General features: G+C 38.5%; 2 protein-coding genes across 13 annotated transcripts in view; both read left to right on the top strand.

Annotated features, from left to right (window-relative positions):
* The window catches only part of LOC123760324 (protein phosphatase 1B), a 46,551-nt gene extending 41,348 nt beyond the window's left edge, over window positions 1-5,203 (top strand). For all 11 annotated transcript variants that reach the window (XM_045745913.2, XM_045745917.2, XM_069338315.1 and 8 more), the window contains one exon: window positions 902-5,203. Coding sequence is in view for 6 of the 11 variants with exons in the window: in XM_045745917.2 (XP_045601873.1) it covers window positions 902-937 (36 nt within the window). In the remaining 5 variants the exon portion in view is untranslated. The remainder of the gene's footprint in view (window positions 1-901) is intronic.
* A 7,995-nt stretch (window positions 5,204-13,198) lies between these two features.
* LOC123760542 (uncharacterized) lies at window positions 13,199-24,240 on the top strand. Of its 2 annotated transcripts, none has more exons than XM_069338309.1 (3): window positions 13,199-13,331; window positions 22,721-22,775; window positions 23,574-24,240. In XM_069338309.1, exons 1-3 carry the CDS (start codon window positions 13,323-13,325, stop codon window positions 23,909-23,911), a joined length of 402 nt encoding a protein of 133 aa, XP_069194410.1. In that variant the 5' UTR covers window positions 13,199-13,322; the 3' UTR covers window positions 23,912-24,240. The 2 variants fall into 2 exon arrangements, with proteins under 2 accessions (XP_069194410.1, XP_045602188.2); XM_045746232.2 differs by lacking the exon at window positions 13,199-13,331 and adding an exon at window positions 19,076-19,207.

The raw sequence follows: 24,240 nt of genomic DNA, 5'->3' as shown, positions 1-24,240 counted from the left end.
TTAATGGAATGCTGCCCTGCTCCTTATTGTCTGAACTGCATTGTACCTCTTAGTCATGCATCTCCTTGTAGAATGTCCTGATTTTCAGGACGTTGGTGCGTCTTGCTTCTAACTGTCCCTTGTGGTCATTTATTCCTAGGTAAATGACTAATACCTTTGATATCGCTTATCTATTGTGATTTTGTTCTTGTATTTGGCATTTAGCCAATATTTAATGCCTTGTGAATATCCAGCAACACTGAAGGTGCTAAAGACAAGGGCCCCCCCCTGACTTTGTGCTTTCTTTTGGTAATGTCTTACATAATCTTCTGTTTAGTGTGTGTTTTATACAGTTCTACAAAAACAGTATATCTGAATTAGAGGCAGAGAATTATCCATTCCAGTGCATGAACAGTTTTTGTGGTGTTAATCATCTTTGTGGGGGGAAAAAATGGCTTATCAGTTTCTGGAAGTGTGCTCATGTTTTCATGTTTGTAGTTATGCTTATTTTAAGGAAAATTGTAATTATTCTTATATAGCAATTTCTTGGCGTGTTCTCCCTGCATGGGTGTTTTGACTTGGTGCTGGGACTGGTGCATATACTGTGCAGTATTAGTTAAGCTATCTTAGTTCACATGAGTCCCCATATTGATTTTCTTCTATGTCAAACATTTTACTATATAATTCTTGAATTGATTTATAATTTAGCTAAGAGCTTTAAATTTTATTGGTACATCAGCTACTGACATAATTATTGGTGTTATAACAGTGTACAAAATGTCTTGTCTAGTAGATTTTACTTTGTACAGTACAGTATTCATTTCCATGTTTCATTTTATAAAATATGAGGTTGATGTAATGAGCATTTGTTGTCTCCATAATTGGTGAAAATTCAATACAATAATAACCATCCTCTTTTCAGGATAATGATGCCTACAGTAATGATTGTTGCACCTAGGGTTGCGTTAAGTGATACAACCCTCCAACCCAGCGATAAAAACACAAACCCTCAAAGTGTTGATGTGCTGATGATACAGTTTATGCAAATGTGCAGAAGCATTCAACAGAAATGTCAAGCTTGAGGATTCTGCACCAGAGGTGAAACTTCAGTGAGGGTCAGAATTGTTTTAATTGTGCACCATTATCTGTATATTCTGCAGTGATGACAAAGAGTAGCTCTGCAAACTCTTAAATTCTTGTCAAATATAAAAAATTTTAATTACCAATAATTAATGTCCATGATGAATTAGAATTTTAGACTAATTTGATATTTGCTAAAGATATTTTTAAAGTTCCATGTAGGATGTTCTGGTTAATAATGATCACTATCAAGAGAGCAATTAAACTAGATCCTTATTTGAAAATTGTTGTTCATAAGAAACCCCTGATGTTTAACAGTGAACTACTGCTAAACAAATTCTATTCAAGGGAGATATTGGTGTAATGTGATCATTCCTGAGGCTCCACCTATGGTTCATGAGCCCTTGACCTTGCCACAATTATTTTTGCAGTCAGATGTGCTAGTTTCATATGTGATAGTCCTAATGCTTTCCCCTTCCAGACAATTTTCATTCTAGGGTCGCAAAGTGTGGAGCCTCACTGTTTGGTCATACATCTATATTAATTGTAAAACAAAGTGTGTGTGTGCTTGATTTTTATAAGGTTATCAGGTAATTTGAACCTTATTAAAGGTGGTAATACAAGTAAAATACCATTGTTCAGCTTCACAACGGGACTCGGCACATTGCGATTCAAAGATGATGTAGGACTATATTCAGGAGATGCACTCAAGTCAATTGTTATGTTGATGCACTCACTTCTATGTGATGCTTACACCCCAAATACAGTAGTAACTTAAACATTTTCTTTCCCCTGTACTTATTAAATATGTAGTAATACTTTTATCACTAAAAATTATTTCTAGTGTTCAGTGAGTGCCAGAAAAGTGGAAGAATGACACCTGATACAGTAGTAGTGTAGAACAAGAATAAATTGGGTGTGTTGATTGACTAGGGTGTTTATCGTGAGTACTGCCCGAACTGTGTCATGAAGGAGTGTGTGAAAGAATGTAATGATGTTAATACAGTTAATAGTAAAACTTATTATTTTTTTTTTTGACATACACCTATGTTTCACCATTCTTTGAAGTGGTGTTTGTAGATAAAGTGTCAGATTGATTAATTTTATGTATTCATAGTCTGTGACTGACTATATTTCAAAAAGCATCTTAGTTTCATGTGCCTGTTTTCACTGCCTACAGTCATTCATTATTTTGTCATCCATAAATTATCTAACTGGAGTACTTGCTGTTAAGTTTCTTATTTTCATTTGTGATAGTTTTATTAGGTAGGTTAAAGAATTCTCAACAAAGTTACTTTGTGGAGTTTCATTCAGATTTTAAGGGGTGGGTGGGAAAATAAAAGCTTTGATACAATAATTTAGAATGAGCAAGAAGATTCAATTTAAAGTTGTATTGCCAGTAATGCTTACTTGGGGCCTTCAATGCACCATTCATTGCCAAAACGTAAAAGTAGTAAATTTCAATATTTTACATTTGTTTAGGGTTCCTGTAATTAAAATTGTTAAAAATCACTTTTTATTATTCAATAAATGAAATATAATTATGACCTCTTGATTACTGTATACTATAACAAGATATAATCATATTGTTTCTTGAGATCAGGATATTGTGTATCCTGTTTTTGAAGTAAAGCTTTGAAGGCTCATAAGTTTCTTCCTCTGTCAAATATATTTTACTGTATTCTGAAATCAAATTCATTAGACCACGTGTACCAAGCTGGTACACATCAGTTATAACTCTTAACACATCAGCTATATATGCCTTATAAAGAGCCAAGGGAGCATAAGACTCCATATTTTGAAGGAAAATCCCCTTAAAATTTTCAAGCTTCAGGAAATTTTCCCCAGGAAATTTGATCCTGTTAACAAAAAAAAATCTGGTATTATACTGTCTTGTGCCAAGAGAATTGCTACAGATTCATGTCAAACTTGTAAAACTAACTAATGATATGTGAATGTGAATATGTGCTTTTTGAAAAGAACATATTCACTTCACTCTTGCAGTTACTTAACCACTGCACTGCTCTGCATTAAAATATGACATACGCGTGGTGTGCCGAAAATAAATTCTTTCCAAAAAATGTTTTCTTATATTGTTAAGAGGCACTCTCTTATCACGGGAAACTAAAAAAAAATTGTATGTGTCATACTCTAACCGTGATGGAGCTGGGAAGTACAGACAATTATGGGCGCTGAGTGATGGAACACTCGAGATCACTCGACCCCGCCACCCCGTGGGGCAGCAGTTGCTGCAAATATAATGTTTCTCATTTGTTTCTTCTGTTTTTTTTTTTTTTGTTTTTTTTTTTTTGTTTTTTTTTTTTGTGAATATATTATTCAAAAGTGTGTAATTTGTGGAATTTGTATAGTTCAATGTGTGGAACATTGCTATGCTCAAAATTATGGGACACTAATATATGACATGTATATTATAATCTACAATCAATCAAACCGTGTTTTTGCTGTTATTACACTATATACACCCATTGAATATGCCTCTCTACATGTGTGTTCACCATAGCGAACCACTAAGCTGGTATGGTGATTCTAGACAATAACATGTTGCCATACACCAGCAAGCAGACGACACTACCTCGACCCTCCCTCCCTCACCAACATTACTCCTCCCATCATACTATGCACGTCGCTAATTCTCACTACAATCCTGCTGTTATCAGAATCCTGGTCACTAAAATCATGTAATGAATAATTTTCCACATGTTTATTTTGTAAAGAAACATGAGAAGTTGTTTGAAGAATTTTAGATGGACGTAATAATGGCAGTGTGCTGTGGCTAGCACTATGAACATCTTGAACAGCATTTATTCACTGATATCTGAACATTGTACACAATTTTTATCAGTCAAGCTCTTCTGTAATACTATCATGGCTAAATAATACCAGATGCATATATATTTGGACATTTTTAGGCGATGCTGTTAGCTCATGCTGTGTGCGCCAGCCTTGGTTGCTCACTCGGTACTGAGGCCTTCACACTCGGGAATGCCCACGATTATTTTTATAAATGGCGTCTGTTTAGGAGAGCCCTGAGGAAGCTGATGTGAACCCCGTGTAGCCGCAGGAGTTTTGAATGATACGCTATACCCGTGAGAACCCTGAGGCGCGTTGCACACTACCTGTCGAGAGCCTCAAGGCATGTTGTGCAGTGCAGTGCTTAAGACAAATGCTCCGTTGCTGACCGAGTTTTGTTCTATGTACACCATTGCTTGCCTGGCTTGTCACTGTTGAACTTTTTGAGTACAGTATGTTTCATTATTGTATGAAAAGTTATTAAAGTTTTATATTGGTTGGAAATAGAGGTAAACCTTTTATTGGGAATGTCTCAAAATGTTGTGACTATAGCAAAGGAATATTTTTGTCTCATAGATATAATCTGCCAGAATTGCATATTGGTGAGGTTTTATAGCAATATTTGATGCTTTTTAATGAAGTAAAATATGATTATGAATATAATTTGGATTGTTTGTTACAAAACCAGATTTTATTCCTATAAACTTTCTACCTCCAACATTTGTTTTTCACTCTTTACAAAAAGAGAGTTCACATTTTGTTTAATTCTTAATGTGAGCCCTTTTTTTTGTGCCCTTCATTTAAAGATTGAAGTGTACCAGTCTACAGTTCATATACATAATACACACATGCACAGTAGTGATTTATAACAATGATATTACTGTTCACTTATCTGCAGTGTCATCTGTGCTCCATTTCTAAATAAGTTCAAGCACATGGATTAAGCCTCACACAAAACTTTAAAAAGTCCAAGACTCATGTTAGAGAAACAAATCAAGACACCGATGCTTCAAAATTTATTCTCGTCAAATTCATCCTTTTCATTAAATTTACATAGCATTAGAGTTGTACTTTACAGTAATCTTACAAAGAAGGTAAAGAATAACTCCACAAAGAAACATTAGGGGGAATATTTTTATTGGTATATTAAATGTACAAGTAGTATTTGTAAACTATTTAGCTGCACAAAGAGCTTAACATTGTAGATAATTAACTTTGGCCTATTGTTTGTGTTAGGTACCAATATTTTCCATTTTCCTTTGTACTGTACTAGCTCAGGAAAATATAAGAATGTTAAGAGCAGAAAATGGGCATATGAAAGTGGCTACAGACATCTTTTGATTTATTTTCCCCTGCTACAAAATTTAAATAATGGTGATTGAGTATAACCTATACTGTATATTAGACAGTACTGTATATTCTACATATTAATGAATGTTTGGGAGACCGCTTTAAAATTGTATTTCATAATACTGACATTTACAGCACAAAGAAATTAAAGTAATTTCACATGCACAGTTTTTCTGAATGACAATTTAGGTTTCCTGATATTCTTTTTGAGTCACGAGTCCCTCTTGTGACTTGATAAACATTGCTCCCATATTGGCCTCTTGAATGATATCTAGGAACTCTCTTTTTTAATATTTTCTTAATATAAATGACACTATGTATGCCACTGGGCTTAGTACTTTTGATAATTATTACTTCCACACATACTGAACATCATAACCCTTCACATATGCTTCCCTAGTTCAACTGCTGGTCTCTTGGCAATCTGTGATTTATCAAAATAAACCTAGTTAGATCAATAAATTTAACATATTTGTTAAATTACCTATAAAAACTGCAGGCAGCACAAATATTAAGTGACATTGTAAGTGAACTACAGATTCAGCTTAAAGAACAGCTAAGACCTCTTAAAATACTTGATGGAAAGCACATTGATGTTAATGTCAAATATGCCAGAATGTTTTACATGATGTTCATCCGGTCACTAGTCAACTGCCGTGTCCTGCACCTTATTATCCCTAGCAATAGACTGAAAGCTATAGAGAATATACAAAATGAAGTCATGAGAATAATTATTGGAGCCCCCAGATGCACAGGAATCAGCATAAGGGAGTAGGTGAAACTTTCACCCATAAGTGAAAGAATTGAGCAGCTCTGTACTACCTTCTGTGTAAGGGTGATGAAAGATCTAACATCACCCTTACTACTTGGAGATAAACTGACTGGTGCTGTTTGTAGGCAAGAATGTGTGGTCAATGTACAAGCTGCTTGAGTAGAAGTGCTGCCAATATCATTAAACTGAATATACCTATTGTAAGCAATGTACTAGCCAATGATATTCTATTATATCTACCCTGAAATACAAGTGTCTTACCCACCCATCAGCAAAAAGAGCAAGGAAAACCCAGCACTCCTGAAAGCAACAACACTTGAAACCATTGATTCCTTTATAAATAACTTACGGCCTCACGAGAAAATGCTTACGCTGATGAGTCTGTTCAAATGGCAACAGATCGCACTGCAGCAGCCTGTATAATATTAAAAAACAACATATATACACAGACCACAAGTGTGACTCAATAACTGGCTTAGCTCAACACATGCAAAATTTAGCTGCACTGCAACTTGCCACTAATGCACTGAAAAACAGTGGAGGAGTAATTTTCTGATTCCAAGTCAGCTCTTCAGGCCCTTATTAACCCAACATGCAAAATAGACACTAGGAATGTTGTAACATCCATTATAAACAACATTATTAATGCAAAGAGCAAGAGTTTGAGTCTCATTTGTATGGATACATCTCACATATGTGTTGTCCAGCATGAAGCCTGTCCTTCAAAGATCCAAAAGTGATTCCATGCACCTGCCAAACCCCTTTTTATGAATGAAAAACGGTTCACACACGACTCACAACTGTTGACGTTTTAACACTTCCGGAACAAGTGCTTCACTGACGAATTTTGTTCGAATCACAACGCTACAAATGCTTCACCCATAAACTACAAATACAAATAATCGTCAACAGAACCTAATAAAACATATGCCTATATATATATGCAAAATATCCTAATATATTATAAATTTAATTTATATTTGAGAAAATTCCTAGTTTTGAATGAACAGCATGTTAAAATTTATGAATGCGTCTGTGGGGTCGACTGCTGGATGTAATGGACTGGAGCCGAGGACTGGTTGCAGCATGACAGACAAGTCAGCTAAAACTGCATTTGATAAACCTGAACTTGAGTTGGATATGGGCATTCAAGTTTTTGCTGTAAAAGCCGCAATATTTCAGGAAATCGGGGAAGACAGAAGAGCGGTCAACACACAAAGACCAGAAAGCACACGTATAAAGAGCTATGACATGTTTAGAACGGAGAATTATATGTACAGGCAGCATAAAACATCCACTAGACAATGTGATATTGTAAAATGTGTAATTAGTAAAAAGAGCTTTGTTAACTTAACGGAATCTCTTTAGACGGTATAAATCCACGATGAACATCGTGAATTATAAGATATATTAAAAGGATATTAAATTCAGCTATCCAGGAAATCAGATTAGCGAAAAGAAACTACAAATGAATACTTGTCCAAAACTTAAAGGAAGATCCAAAATCATTCGATGCACATACGAAGTAAAATCAAAACCAAGAACTCTGTAGGGCCCTAAAAGGTGAGTAACCAAGTTATATTGGATGATAAAAGAGCAGCAAACACTCTTAATGAGTACTTTACATCACTGCAGGCGATGAGTCAATAACGTGGCTGAAGTATGTTGACCAGACCACACTAGAAAATGAAGGGACGACGACGTTTCGGTCCGTCCTGAACCATTTTCAAGTCACAATCGCAATCGACTTGAGAATGGTCCAGGACGGACCGAAACGTCGTTGTCCCTTCACTTTCTAGTATGCAGTCTGATCAACACTTTACATCACTGTTCACCCTAGAAAGATTGAATGACTTTCCATCAATCAATTGCTCGTTTTGCTGATGGTGGTGTAAGACACTTGTATTTCAGGGTACAGATATAGTGGAATATCATTTCTAGCACATTGCATACAATAGCAATATTGAGATTGGCAACACTTTTTTTTTGAGATATATACAAGAGTTGTTACATTCTTGTACAGCCACTAGTACGCGTAGCGTTTCGAGCAGGTCCCTGGAATACGATCCCCTGCCGCGAAGAATCGTTTTTTCATCCAAGTACACATTTTACTGTTGCGTTAAACAGAGGCTACAGTTAAGGAATTGCGCCCAGTAAATCCTCCCCGGCCAGGATACGAACCCATGACATAGCGCTCGCGGAACGCCAGGCGAGTGTCTTACCACTACACCACGGAGACTGTGGGTGAGTCACTTCTACTCAATCAGTTTGCATATAGGTTACCTGCTTATGCATTGGCAACACTTTATCCACTACATACAGCACTAGTCAGTTTATCTTTAAGTAGTAAGGGTGATGTTGGATCTTTTATCACCTTGGAAGTACTGAGCTGCTCAATTCTTTCACATATGGTTGGGAGTTTCAGCTCCTCCCTCGTGTTGATGATTCTTGTGCATCTGGGGGCTCTAAAAATTATCCTCATTTGGCTTCATTTTGGATTTTCTATAAAGCTTTCAGCCTATTGCTAGGGAGACAAATAAGGTGCAGGGCATGGTAGTTGACTAGTGACCTGACCTTGAATCAACAACAGGACACGTAGCGTCACTACCACTCCCGGTGTCAACAACAGGACCAAAAAAAAAAAAAAAAAAAAACGCTCCCGTTGTCAACAACAGGACATGTAACGTCACTACCACTCCCGTTGTCAACAACAGGACATGTAACGTCACTACCACTCCCGTTGTCAACAATCCCGAAGGTGTACTTCAGCTTTTGGTCAATTCTTTATTATAATAATATTATAATATACAAGTGACACAGAAACAGGAATTATAAGGGAGAAAGCACTAAGCCAGGATGATTATATAGCTCTTTATTATATTATTATAATTATAATTCTATAGTTTATTATACAGAAATATTTCGTTTTACAGAAAAATACAGAAAATACACTTTATTATATGGAAACACAAGTAAATAATTATCAAAAGAAGGCGCCATGCCGGGAAGGACCTTGGGGCATATTGAGGAGTGTTCCAGAGTCGCGACACAGGTCTGTGGAGGTGTTTACAAGATCCTCTCATTACTCTGGTGAACAACTTTACCATTCAGTGACTTTTTAGGTCTAACTTCATCACTGTTTATGTTGCTCAAGTCGATGGCCTGTGTGTTCTTTCTGTTCGGAATGAACTTTTTCTGCTTTCGGTTACAGGTCTATCAATGCATCCGGTGATCGGCCTAACACCGGATAGAGCTTCATCCCTGGTGAGGATAAGGGTTGCTATTGCGCTCCAAGAGAACTTTTTCTGCTGTGAAAGTTATATTGGTGTATTGGAGGATATCGTCTCCGATTATGTAATCCTCGTCATAAGACTGCAGGATGTACACATCTGTGTGGAATGTAAGACCTTGGAATTTTATTTCTGCGTTCCGAATAACGTGTTTTGTTCTTAATATTTTTCCGTGTACATTTTCCACTTTTTTCATTGCACACGATTCAATTTTAAGGCCTAGTTTTCTGGCACGACGTCTGCTGATGCTTGTTATGGGCGAGCCAGTGTCCAGAAAAGCCGTAGATCTCTTGCCGTTGATTTTGGTTTTGAGTCTGATGGTATCGTAGTTTGTGACAAAGTACTTCGTGTTATCCTCCAGCTTGTGCTTCTTCACTGGCCGTATTATTAGTCGGGGATTTGTCAGGTCATTAATTATTGAGCAGTTATGTGCAACTAAAATATCCATGCCCAGTAAGGCATAATGTACAGGTAAATCAGCAACATAGATCTCTGCATCCAGGGATAAATGTGCTTTCCGGAAATAAGGTTTAGCTTTCAGGACCCCCGTGTAGAAGTTTGAGAAGTCCATTGACTTCCACTCGTTATCATTTATGTCTATGGACTCCATTTTATCTAAACGCTTAAAATCCTTGCCCATTACGGCCTCCAAGCCATGTTCCTACATAAAGGGAACCGTGACGAGGGTGTCGCGTGAGCCGCTGTCCACCACGAAATAAACTCGTTGGCCTTCTAACCGTACAGATACGAGCAAGTGACCGCCGACCCGGTAAAGAGGGACGGACACCTCGCTTGATGCTCGTTCCTTATGCCCCATTGTTCCTTGTAGGTTTTATACATAATTGTCGTTAGAAAACCTTACCTGATGCTTATATCCGTGATACAATTTATTTAGTTAGGCGGTAATAGTGTTTAGTTAGGCTGCAATAGTGTTTAGTTAGAAATAATTAATAGTGTTGTAATTCATATAACTGCCAGTAAAGTCGTCCAGGAGAGTGTCACTAGGTGGACCTGGGCCGCATAGTAGTGGTGATCCTCTAGGCTTGGTTGGTGCCTTTTGGTAATTTATGTTTTGAGTTTCTTTATAACAGAAAGAGCAGACCAGGAGCTGGAGTAGAACGTCATGGTGAGGATTCATGGTTATTGTCAACGGGAAGGGAGGGGGACAATCAAGAAAAAGCGCCAAGCCACCACGATTATACAGTATAGCACTCCCTGTTATTGTCAACGGGAAGGGAGGGGGACAATCAAGAAAAAGCGCCAAGCCACCACGATTATACAGTATAGCACTCCCTGTTGTTGACAACGGGAGTGGTAGTGACGCTACATATCCTGTTGTTAACAACAAGAGTGGTAGTAAAGCTATGTGACCTGTTGTTGACAACGGGAGCGGTAGTGATGCTACGTGTCCTGTTGTTAACAACGGGAGCGGTAGTGAAGCTCCGTGTCCTGTTGTTGACAACGGGAGTGGTAATGACGCTACGTGTCCTGTTGTTAACAACGGGAGTGGTAGTGAAGCTACGTGTCCTGTTGTTGACAACGGGAGTGATAGTGACGCTACGTGTCCTGTTGTTGACAAAGGGAGCGGTAGTGAAGTTACGTGCCCTGTTGTTGACAACGGGAGTGGTAGTGACGCTGCGTGCCCTGTTGTTGACAACGGGAGTGGTAGTGAAGTTACGTGCCCTGTTGTTGACAACGGGAGCGGTAGTGAAGTTACGTGCCCTGTTGTTGACAACGGGAGTGGTAGTGAAGTTACGTGCCCTGTTGTTGACAACGGGAGTGGTAGTGAAGTTACGTGCCCTGTTGTTGACAACGGGAGTGGTAGTGACGCTGCGTGTCCTGTTGTTGACAACGGGAGTGGTAGTGAAGTTACGTGCCCTGTTGTTGACAACGGGAGCGGTAGTGAAGTTACGTGCCCTGTTGTTGACAACGGGAGTGGTAGTGTGAAGTTACGTGCCCTGTTGTTGACAACGGGAGTGGTAGTGATGATACGTGTCCTGTTGTTGACAACGGGACTGGTAGTGACGCTACGTGTCCTGTTGTTGACAACGGGAGTGGTAGTGACGCTACGTGCCCTGTTGTTTACAACGGGAGTGGTAGTGACGATACATGTGCTGTTGTTGACAACGGGAGTGGTAGTGACGATACATGTACTGTTGTTGACAACGGGAGTGGTAGTGACGATACATGTCCTGTTGTTGACAACGGGAGTGGTATTGAAGTTACGTGTCCTGTTGTTGACAACGGGAGTGGTAGGGAGGCTACGTGTCCTGTTGTTGACAACGGGAGTGGTAGTGAAGTTACGTGTCCTGTTGTTGACAACGGGAGTGGTAGTGACGATACATGTACTGTTGTTGACAACGGGAGTGGTAGTGACGATACATGTCCTGTTGTTGACAACGGGAGTGGTAGTGAAGCTATGTGTCCTGTTGTTGACAACGGGAGTGGTAGCGACGCTACGTGTCCTGTTGTTGACAACTGGAGTGGTAGTGGCGCTACGTGTCCTGTTGTTGACAACGGGAGTGGTAGTGAAGCTACGTGTCCTGTTGTTGACAACTGGAGTGGTAGTGAAGCTACGTGTCCTGTTGTTGACAACGGGAGTGGTAGTGAAGCTACGTGTCCTGTTGTTGACAACTGGAGTGGTAATGACGCTACGTGTCCTGTTGTTGACAACGGGAGTGATAGTGAAGCTACGTGTCCTGTTGTTGACAACGGGAGTGGTAGCGACGCTACGTGTCCTGTTGTTGACAGTAGTAGAAACTTTTTATTTTGGTCACGGAAAATAGAAGCCTCATCGGAACTTTTTATTTTGGTCACGGAAAATAGACGCCTTAGCAGCCCCCTTTTTTTTGGTCCCGGAAAATAGACACCGTATGAACCCTTTTTTCCCAGAGTTTTATTCTATTACATCCGTTTAAGACTAAATTATTTCAATACTCATATAATCTTATAAAAGTTAGAGCAAAGTCCGCTCCTTTTTATTAGTGCATTAAGTACACCTGCATTTGTGCAGCTGCCCTAGACTATATGAAGGGAAGTACAGTGTCAAAAAGCTAGCTACGTGATGTTAATTAAAAAATCCCCGTCGCACAAGATGGTTAGTCATACAGAGGCACGTGATAAGTAGTCTGCACTGACAAACTCTGGGTTCGTTATGAGGATATCATGAGTATAAGAGTAAATATGGCAGCAGTGATACTAAAAGTCCCCATCTCGCAGGATGGTTAGTCATACAGGGCCATATGTTCATTAGCCTGCACTGGGAAATTTTGGGTACACTGTGAGGATATCTTCAAGAATACGAGAGTGAGTAAAGTAATTGCAAAGCTTCCTTTTTACCCACCGGGGAGGAGGAAGGAGAGGAACTAGGCTTACGCTCCTGACATAAGGAGACAGATGTCCCAGCAACTACGTACTGGGCAACGGATTCCAGCGTCTCAACAGAAGCTGAACGAGAATGGTACCTCATCCCAACTGGTCTGAAAGATCTAATAACCTGGACATTAGTGTGGGAGATCATGCCGCACGTACCGTCACTACTATTTATTTTTAATTAGTTTTCATTTTCAAATTACTGCCTTTTTTGGCCATAGCGTATACGAAGAAATGCGACGTAATTTGTAAGACGGGTTGAACTAAACTAACATATTACATTATTATGACTTTCTCTTAGGTAAATCTGTGGAAACTAACCCAACAATAAATGTATATAATAATAGGAATAAAGTATTTGAATTTGAATTAATAACTAATTAATGTAATAGCCTATTCTATAAAGTTTTAGTGGAAACTTATTTTAAACCAACATATCATTACAATATAATGATTAATAAAAATAAGTAAGAATTTGCACGAATATATTTGTATAATATACAAATTCTCTATCATACAACTTTTAAATAACGAACTTAGACAACGGATATCATCAGTTGGTCAGAAGACGCCAGGCGAGAAAGACGTGTCGACGTCAACTCCAACGCCATATTACTTCCACTGTCTTTACTCATCGTTACTTGTCACTAACGAGCAACTTGGATAAAATGCCGAAGGTATGTATTGAGTTATCTGAGCAATTTAGTGTAATCACTGAGGATGTCGCTAATTTTATTAATATATTCTTGAGTAGGGATCAACGTATGCTGCTGTCTTAATTTTTCTTATTGTTACACCTTCCAAATTTTTAAGTTGTGCTGCTTCCTTGAGTCGTGGGGTTAAGATTGTTGATGAGTATGTTCCTCGTTTTTTCTTCGCATCTGTTAGTAGTTCAGCCTCAAGTGTGTCAGTGGTGATGACGTTTTGGTGTCTTCTGACTTCACCTTCTAGTGTGTAGTCTGGTCAACACTTTACATCACTGTTCACCCTAGAAAGATTGAATGACTTTCCATCAATCAATTGCTTTTTTTGCTGATGGTGGTGTAAGACACTTGTATTTCAGGGTACAGATATAGTGGAATATCATTTCTAGCACATTGCATACAATAGCAATATTTAGTTTAATGAGATTGGCAACATTTCTACTCAATCAGTTAGCATATAGGTTACCTGCTTATGCATTGGCAACACTTTATCCACTACATACAGCACTAGTCAGTTTATCTTTAAGTAGTAAGGGTGATGTTGGATCTTTTATCACCTTGGAAGTACTGAGCTGTTCAATTCTTTCACATATGGTTGGGAGTTTCAGCTCCTCCCTCGTGTTGATGATTCTTGTGCATCTGGGGGCTCTAAAAATTATCCTCATTTGGCTTCATTTTGGATTTTCTATAAAGCTTTCAGCCTATTGCTAGGGAGACAAATAAGGTGCAGGGCATGGTAATTGACTAGTGACCTGACCTTGAATCAACAACAGGACACGTAGCGTCACTACCACTCCCGGTGTCAACAACAGGACATAAAAAAAAAATAAAAATAAAATAAAAATAAAAAAAACGCTCCCGTTGTCAACAACGGGACATGTAACGTCACTACCACTCCCGTTGTCAACAACAGGACATGTAACGTCACTACCACTCCCGTTGTCAACAATCCCGAAGGTGTACTTCAGCTTTTGGTCAATTCTTTATTATAATAATATTATAATATACAAGTGATACAGAAACAGGAATTATAAGGGAGAAAGCACTAAGCCAGGATGATTATATAGTTCTTTATTATATTATTATAATTATAATTCTATAGTTTATTATACAGAAATATTTCGTTTTACAGAAAAATACAGAAAATACACTATTATATGGAAACACAAGTAAATAATTATTAAAAGAAGGCGCCATGCCGGGAAGGACCTTGGGGCATATTGAGGAGTGTTTCAAACACGCGACACAGGTCTGTGGAGGTGTTTACAAGATCCTCTCATTACTCTGGTGAACAACTTTACCATTCACTTAGTGACTTTTAGGTCTAACTTCATCACTGTTTATGTTGCTCAAGTCGATGGCCTGTGTGTTTTTTCTGTTCGGAATGGACTTTTTCTGCTTTCGGTTACAGGTCTATCAATGCATCCGGTGATCGGCCTAACACCGGATAGAGCTTCATCCCTGGTGAGGATAGGGGTTGCTATTGCGCTCCAAGAGAACTTTTTCTGCTGTGAAAGTTATATTGGTGTATTGGAGGATATCGTCTCCGATTATGTAATCCTCGTCATAAGACTGCAGGATGTACACATCTGTGTGGAATGTAAGACCTTGGAATTTTATTTCTGCGTTCCGAATAACGTGTTTTGTTCTTAATATTTTTCCGTGTACATTTTCCACTTTTTTCATTGCACACGATTCAATTTTAAGGCCTAGTTTTCTGGCACGACGTCTGCTGATGCTTGTTATGGGCGAGCCAGTGTCCAGAAAAGCCGTAGATCTCTTGCCGTTGATTTTGGTTTTGAGTCTGATGGTATCGTAGTTTGTGACAAAGTACTTCGTGTTATCCTCCAGCTTGTGCTTCTTCACTGGCCGTATTATTAGTCGGGGATTTGTCAGGTCATTAATTATTGAGCAGTTATGTGCAACTAAAATATCCATGCCCAGTAAGGCATAATGTACAGGTAAATCAGCAACATAGATCTCTGCATCCAGGGATAAATGTGCTTTCCGGAAATAAGGTTTAGCTTTCAGGACCCCCGTGTAGAAGTTTGAGAAGTCCATTGACTTCCACTCGTTATCATTTATGTCTATGGACTCCATTTTATCTAAACGCTTAAAATCCTTGCCCATTACGGCCTCCAAGCCATGTTCCTACATAAAGGGAACCGTGACGAGGGTGTCGCGTGAGCCGCTGTCCACCACGAAATAAACTCGTTGGCCTTCTAACCGTACAGATACGAGCAAGTGACCGCCGACCCGGTAAAGAGGGACGGACACCTCGCTTGATGCTCGTTCCTTATGCCCCATTGTTCCTTGTAGGTTTTATACATAATTGTCGTTAGAAAACCTTACCTGATGCTTATATCCGTGATACAATTTATTTAGTTAGGCGGTAATAGTGTTTAGTTAGGCTGCAATAGTGTTTAGTTAGAAATAATTAATAGTGTTGTAATTCATATAACTGCCAGTAAAGTCGGCCAGGAGAGTGTCACTAGGTGGACCTGGGCCGCATAGTAGTGGTGATCCTCTAGGCTTGGTTGGTGCCTTTTGGTAATTTATGTTTTGAGTTTCTTTATAACAGAAAGAGCGGACCAGGAGCTGGAGTAGAACGTCATGGTGAGGATTCATGGTTATTGTCAACGGGAAGGGAGGGGGACAATCAAGAGAAAGCGCCAAGCCACCACGATTATACAGTATAGCACTCCCTGTTGTTGACAACGGGAGTGGTAGTGACGCTACATATCCTGTTGTTAACAACAAGAGTGGTAGTAAAGCTATGTGACCTGTTGTTGACAACGGGAGCGGTAGTGATGCTACGTCCTGTTGTTAACAACAGGAGCGGTAGTGAAGCTCCGTGTCCTGTTGTTGACAACGGGAGTGGTAATGACGCTACGTGTCCTGTTGTTAACAACGGGAGCGGTAGTGATGCTACGTGTCCTGTTGTTAACAACGGGAGTGGTAGTGAAGCTACGTGTCCTGTTGTTGACAACGGGAGTGATAGTGACGCTACGTGTCCTGTTGTTGACAAAGGGAGCGGTAGTGAAGTTACGTGCCCTGTTGTTGACAACGGGAGTGGTAGTGACGCTGCGTGTCCTGTTGTTGACAACGGGAGTTGTAGTGAAGTTACGTGCCCTGTTGTTGACAACGGGAGCGGTAGTGAAGTTACATGCCCTGTTGTTGACAACGGGAGTGGTAGTGAAGCTACGTGTCCTGTTGTTGACAACGGGAGTGATAGTGACGCTACGTGTCCGTTGTTGACGAAGTGAGCGGTAGTGAAGTTACGTGCCCTGTTGTTGACAACGGGAGTGGTAGTGACGCTGCGTGTCCTGTTGTTGACAACGGGAGTGATAGTGACGCTACGTGTCCGTTGTTGACGAAGTGAGCGGTAGTGAAGTTACGTGCCCTGTTGTTGACAACGGGAGTGGTAGTGAAGTTACGTGCCCTGTTGTTGACAACGGGAGCGGTAGTGAAGTTACGTGCCCTGTTGTTGACAACGGGAGTGGTAGTGAAGTTACGTGCCCTGTTGTTGACAACGGGAGTGGTGGTGAAGTTACGTGCCCTGTTGTTGACAACGGGAGTGGTAGTGACGCTGCGTGTCCTGTTGTTGACAACGGGAGTGGTAGTGAAGTTACGTGCCCTGTTGTTGACAACGGGAGCGATAGTGAAGTTACGTGCCCTGTTGTTGACAACGGGAGTGGTAGTGTGAAGTTACGTGCCCTGTTGTTGACAACGGGAGTGGTAGTGATGATACGTGTCCTGTTGTTGACAACGGGACTGGTAGTGACGCTACGTGTCCTGTTGTTGACAACGGGAGTGGTAGTGACGCTACGTGCCCTGTTGTTTACAACGGGAGTGGTAGTGACGATACATGTACTGTTGTTGACAACGGGAGTGGTAGTGACGATACATGTACTGTTGTTGACAACGGGAGTGGTAGTGACGATACATGTCCTGTTGTTGACAACGGGAGCGGTATTGAAGTTACGTGTCCTGTTGTTGACAACGGGAGTGGTAGGGAGGCTACGTGTCCTGTTGTTGACAACGGGAGTGGTAGTGAAGTTACGTGTCCTGTTGTTGACAACGGGAGTGGTAGTGACGATACATGTACTGTTGTTGACAACGGGAGTGGTAGTGACGATACATATCCTGTTGTTGACAACGGGAGTGGTAGTGAAGCTATGTGTCCTGTTGTTGACAACGGGAGTGGTAGCGACGCTACGTGTCCTGTTGTTGACAACTGGAGTGGTAGTGGCGCTACGTGTCCTGTTGTTGACAACGGGAGTGGTAGTGAAGCTACGTGTCCTGTTGTTGACAACTGGAGTGGTAGTGAAGCTACGTGTCCTGTTGTTGACAACGGGAGTGGTAGTGAAGCTACGTGTCCTGTTGTTGACAACTGGAGTGGTAGTGACGCTACGTGTCCTGTTGTTGACAACGGGAGTGGTAGTGAAGCTACGTGTCCTGTTGTTGACAACGGGAGTGGTAGCGACGCTACGTGTCCTGTAGTTGACAACGGGAGTGGTAGCGACGCTACGTGTCCTGTTGTTGACAGTAGTAGAAACTTTTTATTTTGGTCACGGAAAATAGAAGCCTCAGCGGAACTTTTTATTTTGGTCACGGAAAATAGACGCCTTAGCAGCCCCCTTTTTTTTGGTCCCGGAAAATAGACACCGTATGAACCCTTTTTTCCCAGAGTTTTATTCTAGTACATCCGTTTAAGACTAAATTATTTCAATACTCATATAATCTTATAAAAGTTAGAGCAAAGTCCGCTCTTTTTTATTAATGCATTAAGTACATCTGCATTTGTGCAGCTGCCCTAGACTATATGAAGGGAAGTACAGTGTCAAAAAGCTAGCTACGTGATGTTAATTAAAAAATCCCCGTCGCACAAGATGGTTAGTCATACAGAGGCACGTGATAAGTAGTCTGCACTGACAAACTCTGGGTTCGTTATGAGGATATCATGAGTATAAGAGTAAATATGGCAGCAGTGATACTAAAAGTCCCCATCTCGCAGGATGGTTAGTCATACAGGGCCATATGTTCATTAGCCTGCACTGGGAAATTTTGGGTACACTGTGAGGATATCTTCAAGAATACGAGAGTGAGTAAAGTAATTGCAAAGCTTCCTTTTTACCCACCGGGGAGGAGGAAGGAGAGGAGCCAGGCTTACGCTTCTGACATAAGGAGACAGATGTCCCAGCAACTACGTACTGGGCAACGGATTCCAGCGTCTCAACAGAAGCTGAACGAGAATGGTACCTCATCCCAACTGGTCTGAAAGATCTAATAACCTGGACATTAGTGTGGGAGATCATGCCGCACGTACCGTCACTACTATTTATTTTTAATTAGTTTTCATTTTCAAATTACTGCCTATTTTGGCTATAGCGTATACGAAGAAATGCGACGTAATTTGTAAGACGGGTTGAACTAAACTAACATATATTACATTATTATGACTTTCTCTTAGGTAAATCTGTGGAAACTAACCCAACAATAAATGTATATAATAATAGGAATAAAGTATTTGAATTTGAATTAATAACTAATTAATGTAATAGCCTATTCTATAAAGTTTTAGTGGAAACTTATTTTAAACCAACATATCATTACAATATAATGATTAATAAAAATAAGTAAGAATTTGCACGAATATATTTGTATAATATACAAATTCTCTATCATACAACTTTTAAATAACGAACTTAGACAACGGATATCATCAGTTGGTCAGGAGACGCCAGGCGAGAAAGACGTGTCGACGTCAACTCCAACGCCATATTACTTCCACTGTCTTTACTCATCGTTACTTGTCACTAACGAGCAATTTGGGTAAGATGCCGAAGGTATGTATTGAGTTATCTGAGCAATTTAGTGTAATCACTGAGGATGTCGCTAATTTTATTAATATATTCTTGAGTAGGGATCAACGTATGCTGCTGTCTTGTCGGCTTTTCTTATTTTTTCTTATTGTTACACCTTCTAAATTTTTAAGTTGTGCTGCTTCCTTGAGTCGTGGGGTTAAGATTGTTGATGAGTATGTTCCTCGTTTTTTCTTCGCATCTGTTAGTAGTTCAGCCTCAAGTGTGTCAGTGGTGATGACGTTTTGGTGTCTTCTGACTAATGAATGTCGTCCAGAAGCATCTCGATTTCAAGGCTTTTTATATGCTTGTATTTATGTATTTATATGACAAACACCTTACCCAAAGGGTAAGGTGTTTGTCACCTCACCTAAAACTTTTGTACCATATCACCTCATCCAATAGAGTATAAGTACGAAGAATTTGTGTGTAAATTAAGTCTTTGAAAATGTAATACGAATTACGAAACGCGTTCAGGCGTCAGACAATTAAAAAAAATGAATTTCGGAGAATTGTTATTTTTATTACCTCCGACAGTGAAGAAAAACATAAGAAATATTGAGAAGATTCGTGTTAGAATTATTAATCTTACCTTTTCGGTCATATTCAACAACATATGTTTACAAGAAAGACTGCTACCAATATATATATATATATATATATATATATATATATATATATATATATATATATATATATATATATATATATATATATATATATATATACATATATATATATATTTTAAATATAATGGAAGGGAGTACCACCTCTAGCTGGAAGAAGGGGGACCCATAGCCTCGGAGGAAACCACGCATAACGCATTAGAGGGAATGTTTGGATCCCCTCCAATACAGTTTCTGTGTGCTTTTCTCCTACCACCCCCTTCCTTTATATATATATATATATATATATATATATATATATATATATATATATATATATATATATATATATATATATATATATATATATATATATATATATATGTACCTAGTAGCCAGAACGCACTTCTCAGCCTACTATGCAAGGCCCAATTTGCCTAATAAGCCAAGTTTTCATGAATTAATTTTTCGACTACCTAACCTAACTTTTTCGGCTACCTACCTAACCTAACCTATAGAGATAGGTTAGGTTAGGTTTGGTCATATATCTACGTTAGTTTTAACTCCAATAAAAAAAAAATTGACCTCATACATAATGAAATGGGTAGCTTTATCATTTTATAAGAAAAAAAATTGAGAAAATATATTAATTCAGGAAACCTGTCTTATTAGGCAAATCGGGCCTTGCATAATAGGCCGAGAAGTGCATTATGGCTACTAGGTACGACATATATATATATATATATATATATATATATATATATATATATATATATATATATATATATATATATATATATATATATATATATATATTTTGGTAGCAGTCTTTCCTGTAGACATATATTATTAAATATGACCGAAAAAGTAAGATTAATAATTCTAACACGAATTTTCTCAATCTTTCGTACATTTCTTTTCACTGTTGGAGGTAAATCAAAAATCAATTCTCCAAAATTCATTTTTATTTCTAGTCTGACGCGACACGAGCGCGTTTCGTAAAACTTATTACATTTTCAAAGACTTTAGTTTACAAATACACAACTGAATAGAACTTACGCATCTCCGATTTTATATCTACATTTGAGAGAGGTGGATGGTGTGAGGTGGCATTAATAGGGTATTAATTTCATCAACACAAGACAGAACAAGAGGTGGCATTAATAGGGTATTAATTTCATTAACACAAGACAGAACACGAAACAATGGGTATTGAATAGAAGTGATTGTAGAAAGCCTATTGGTCCATATTTCTTGATGCTTCTATATTGGAGCGGAGTCTTGAGGTGGGTAGAATATAGTTGTGCGTTAATTGGCTGTTGATTGCTGGTGTTGACTTCTTGATGTGTAGTGCCTCGCAAACGTCAAGCCGCCTGCTATCGCTGTATCTATCGATGATTTCTGTGTTGTTTACTAGGATTTCTCTGGCGATGGTTTGGTTGTGGGAAGAGATTATATGTTCCTTAATGGAGCCCTGTTGCTTATGCATCGTTAAACGCCTAGAAAGAGATGTTGTTGTCTTGCCTATATACTGGGTTTTTTGGAGCTTACAGTCCCCAAGAGGGCATTTGAAGGCATAGACGACGTTAGTCTCTTTTAAAGCGTTCTGTTTTGTGTCTGGAGAGTTTCTCATGAGTAGGCTGGCCGTTTTTCTGGTTTTATAGTATATAAAATATACTATATAGTTACTATATAGTTTTATAGTATATAAAATATACTATATAGTTACTATAAAACCAGAAAAACGGCCAGCCTACTCATGAGAAACTCTCCAGACACAAAACAGAACGCTTTAAAAGAGACTAACGTCGTCTATGCCTTCAAATGCCCTCTTGGGGACTGTAAGCTCCAAAAAAACCAGTATATAGGCAAGACAACAACATCTCTTTCTAGGCGTTTAACGATGCATAAGCAACAGGGCTCCATTAAGGAACATATAATCTCTTCCCACAACCAAACCATCGCCAGAGAAATCCTAGTAAACAACACAGAAATCATCGATAGATACAGCGATAGCAGGCGGCTTGACGTTTGCGAGGCACTACACATCAAGAAGTCAACACCAGCAATCAACAGCCAATTAATGCACAACTATATTCTACCCACCTCAAGACTCCGCTCCAATATAGAAGCATCAAGAAATATGGACCAATAGGCTTTCTACAATCACTTCTATTCAATACCCATTGTTTCGTGTTCTGTCTTGTGTTGATGAAATTAATACCCTATTAATGCCACCTCTTGTTCTGTCTTGTGTTGATGAAATTAATACCCTATTAATGCCACCTCACACCATCCACCTCTCTCAAATGTAGATATAAAATCGGAGATGCGTAAGTTCTATTCAGTTGTGTATTTGTAAACTAAAGTCTTTGAAAATGTAATAAGTTTTACGAAACGCGCTCGTGTCGCGTCAGACTAGAAATAAAAATGAATTTTGGAGAATTGATTTTTGATTTACCTCCAACAGTGAAAAGAAATGTACGAAAGATTGAGAAAATTCGTGTTAGAATTATTAATCTTACTTTTTCGATCATATTTAATAATAATATATATATATATATATATATATATATATATATATATATATATATATATATATATATATATATATATATATATATATGTATATATATATATATATATATATATATATATATATATATATATATATATATATATATATATATATATATATATATATATATATATATATATATAGTGGTGAATATAAGTAAGTATATAAAGGCATAAAATTGAGCCTTTATGTCAGAATTTCTGTTATGTCTCAACCGTCATACAATTTGAGTATAACATTTCTAGTTATATTACATCTAGAATTTCGTGACTATTTCTGTGTTTGTACTAATTTTTTGTTTTTCTTTGCTTATAGAAAAAGGGAAAAAAGCAGCCAGAAGGGCGAATAGAACCCAAGAAGGCTGCCAAAGGTAAGCAAATAAGTGGTGCTGTCCGTCTTGGAACAAATCTTTGGTTCAAATGGGTGGGCACCATTCCTTTGCACCGTCCTAATATCACCTCCAAGTGCTATATAGTGGCTTAGTGCGGTCTTCTGATAATTATCTTAAATGCTCTTTAGGGGGTGGGAGGAGGTTTACAGCCTTGTGAACCCTAATATAAAAATTGTGTACATGTAAATAGTACAAAACCTTGTTCTTAAATTTTAATCCTGATCTAAAACTCTTCTTTGATAGATGTAATAGAATCCTTGAGCACTACGCCAAAAATAAATCTATTTCATATTACTAAAGTCAGACCAAATCTGTGCAAACACTCAGTGCTAACACCATTACCTCCATCACTGCTGCCACCACCACCACTGATAATATAGGCACAATTGAAAACAGCACTACAGACAACACCAATACCATTGTCAGCGCCAACATATAGCTATTTGAACAACACTTGAAATCAAAGAAAACTACAGTATATGTTAATTTCTTATATTACAAAATTACGGAGACTTATATATGGCAATTTAATATTGTTTGCAGAACCGTTAGACGTAATAGTGTTTAGTTTGTGAAGTTCCAAATTAACTCAATCACTAGATTATGTCAATCACAGTTGATTATGTCAACTTCCTCTGTAAATATAATAGGTTTTGGGTAGCGTGTTTTCCTTGTGGTTTTCTTTTAACTGTCTGTCATTCCATACACTGGCATACATTTCAGTGTATGGAATGTTTCCATTACACCCAAAATTAATTTAAATAATTTTAATTTCAGGAAGTGATTCACCCCACCTACTGGAACACCCATGTGAATCACAAAATACCCCTCACCGGCCACAACACCCCTCTGAATCAGTAAATACCCCCCACCTTCACCACCCATCCTTCTCCTCATCAAATTCATCATCACTCTCCCAAGAACCATCTAGTTCGTCATCAAATTCATCACATCCCCATGAAGTATCATCCCTGTCATCAAATTCCTCCCAACCCGAAGATAAACGCATCCCACGATTTCACACCCTACGAAGACGCAACAGACAAAGTCACAAGCACACTGGACATAAAAAGTGCCAAAGTAAGGGCAAACGCAAGCACAGACGCAGGCACTGAATAATAACTGAATAACTGAACAGAAAGTGTAGTTCTACCTTGCAACTACTAAACTAACAAATGAGACGTTCATTATTATTGCACTTATAGACTTTAAATGTAAAGTGAGACCTAATTATGACATTAAACCTAAATAATGGATTGAGAGAAAGGATTAAAAGTACATAGCAATGATACAGTTGTGTACATTATGCATAATTGAGAGGAATATGTTATAACCACTAAAGTATATATGTGGACCTTTGGTCAGTTTCTGTATAAGTTTAATCTTTTTTATTCAAAGTGAGAAAAGGAATTGACATTTAAACTTACAGTAACCATGGATTGAT

The sequence above is a fragment of the Procambarus clarkii genome, chromosome 39, assembly GCF_040958095.1.
Source record: "Procambarus clarkii isolate CNS0578487 chromosome 39, FALCON_Pclarkii_2.0, whole genome shotgun sequence".
In the NCBI taxonomy this organism is placed as follows: domain Eukaryota; kingdom Metazoa; phylum Arthropoda; class Malacostraca; order Decapoda; family Cambaridae; genus Procambarus; species Procambarus clarkii.
This window is presented reverse-complemented; position numbering and strand designations above follow the sequence as displayed.

Coding starts and splice junctions, on each gene's coding strand:
- LOC123760542 (XM_069338309.1), top strand. Junction 22,776..23,573: donor ACCCAAGAAGGCTGCCAAAG/GTAAGCAAATAA, acceptor TTTTAATTTCAG/GAAGTGATTCACCCCACCTA.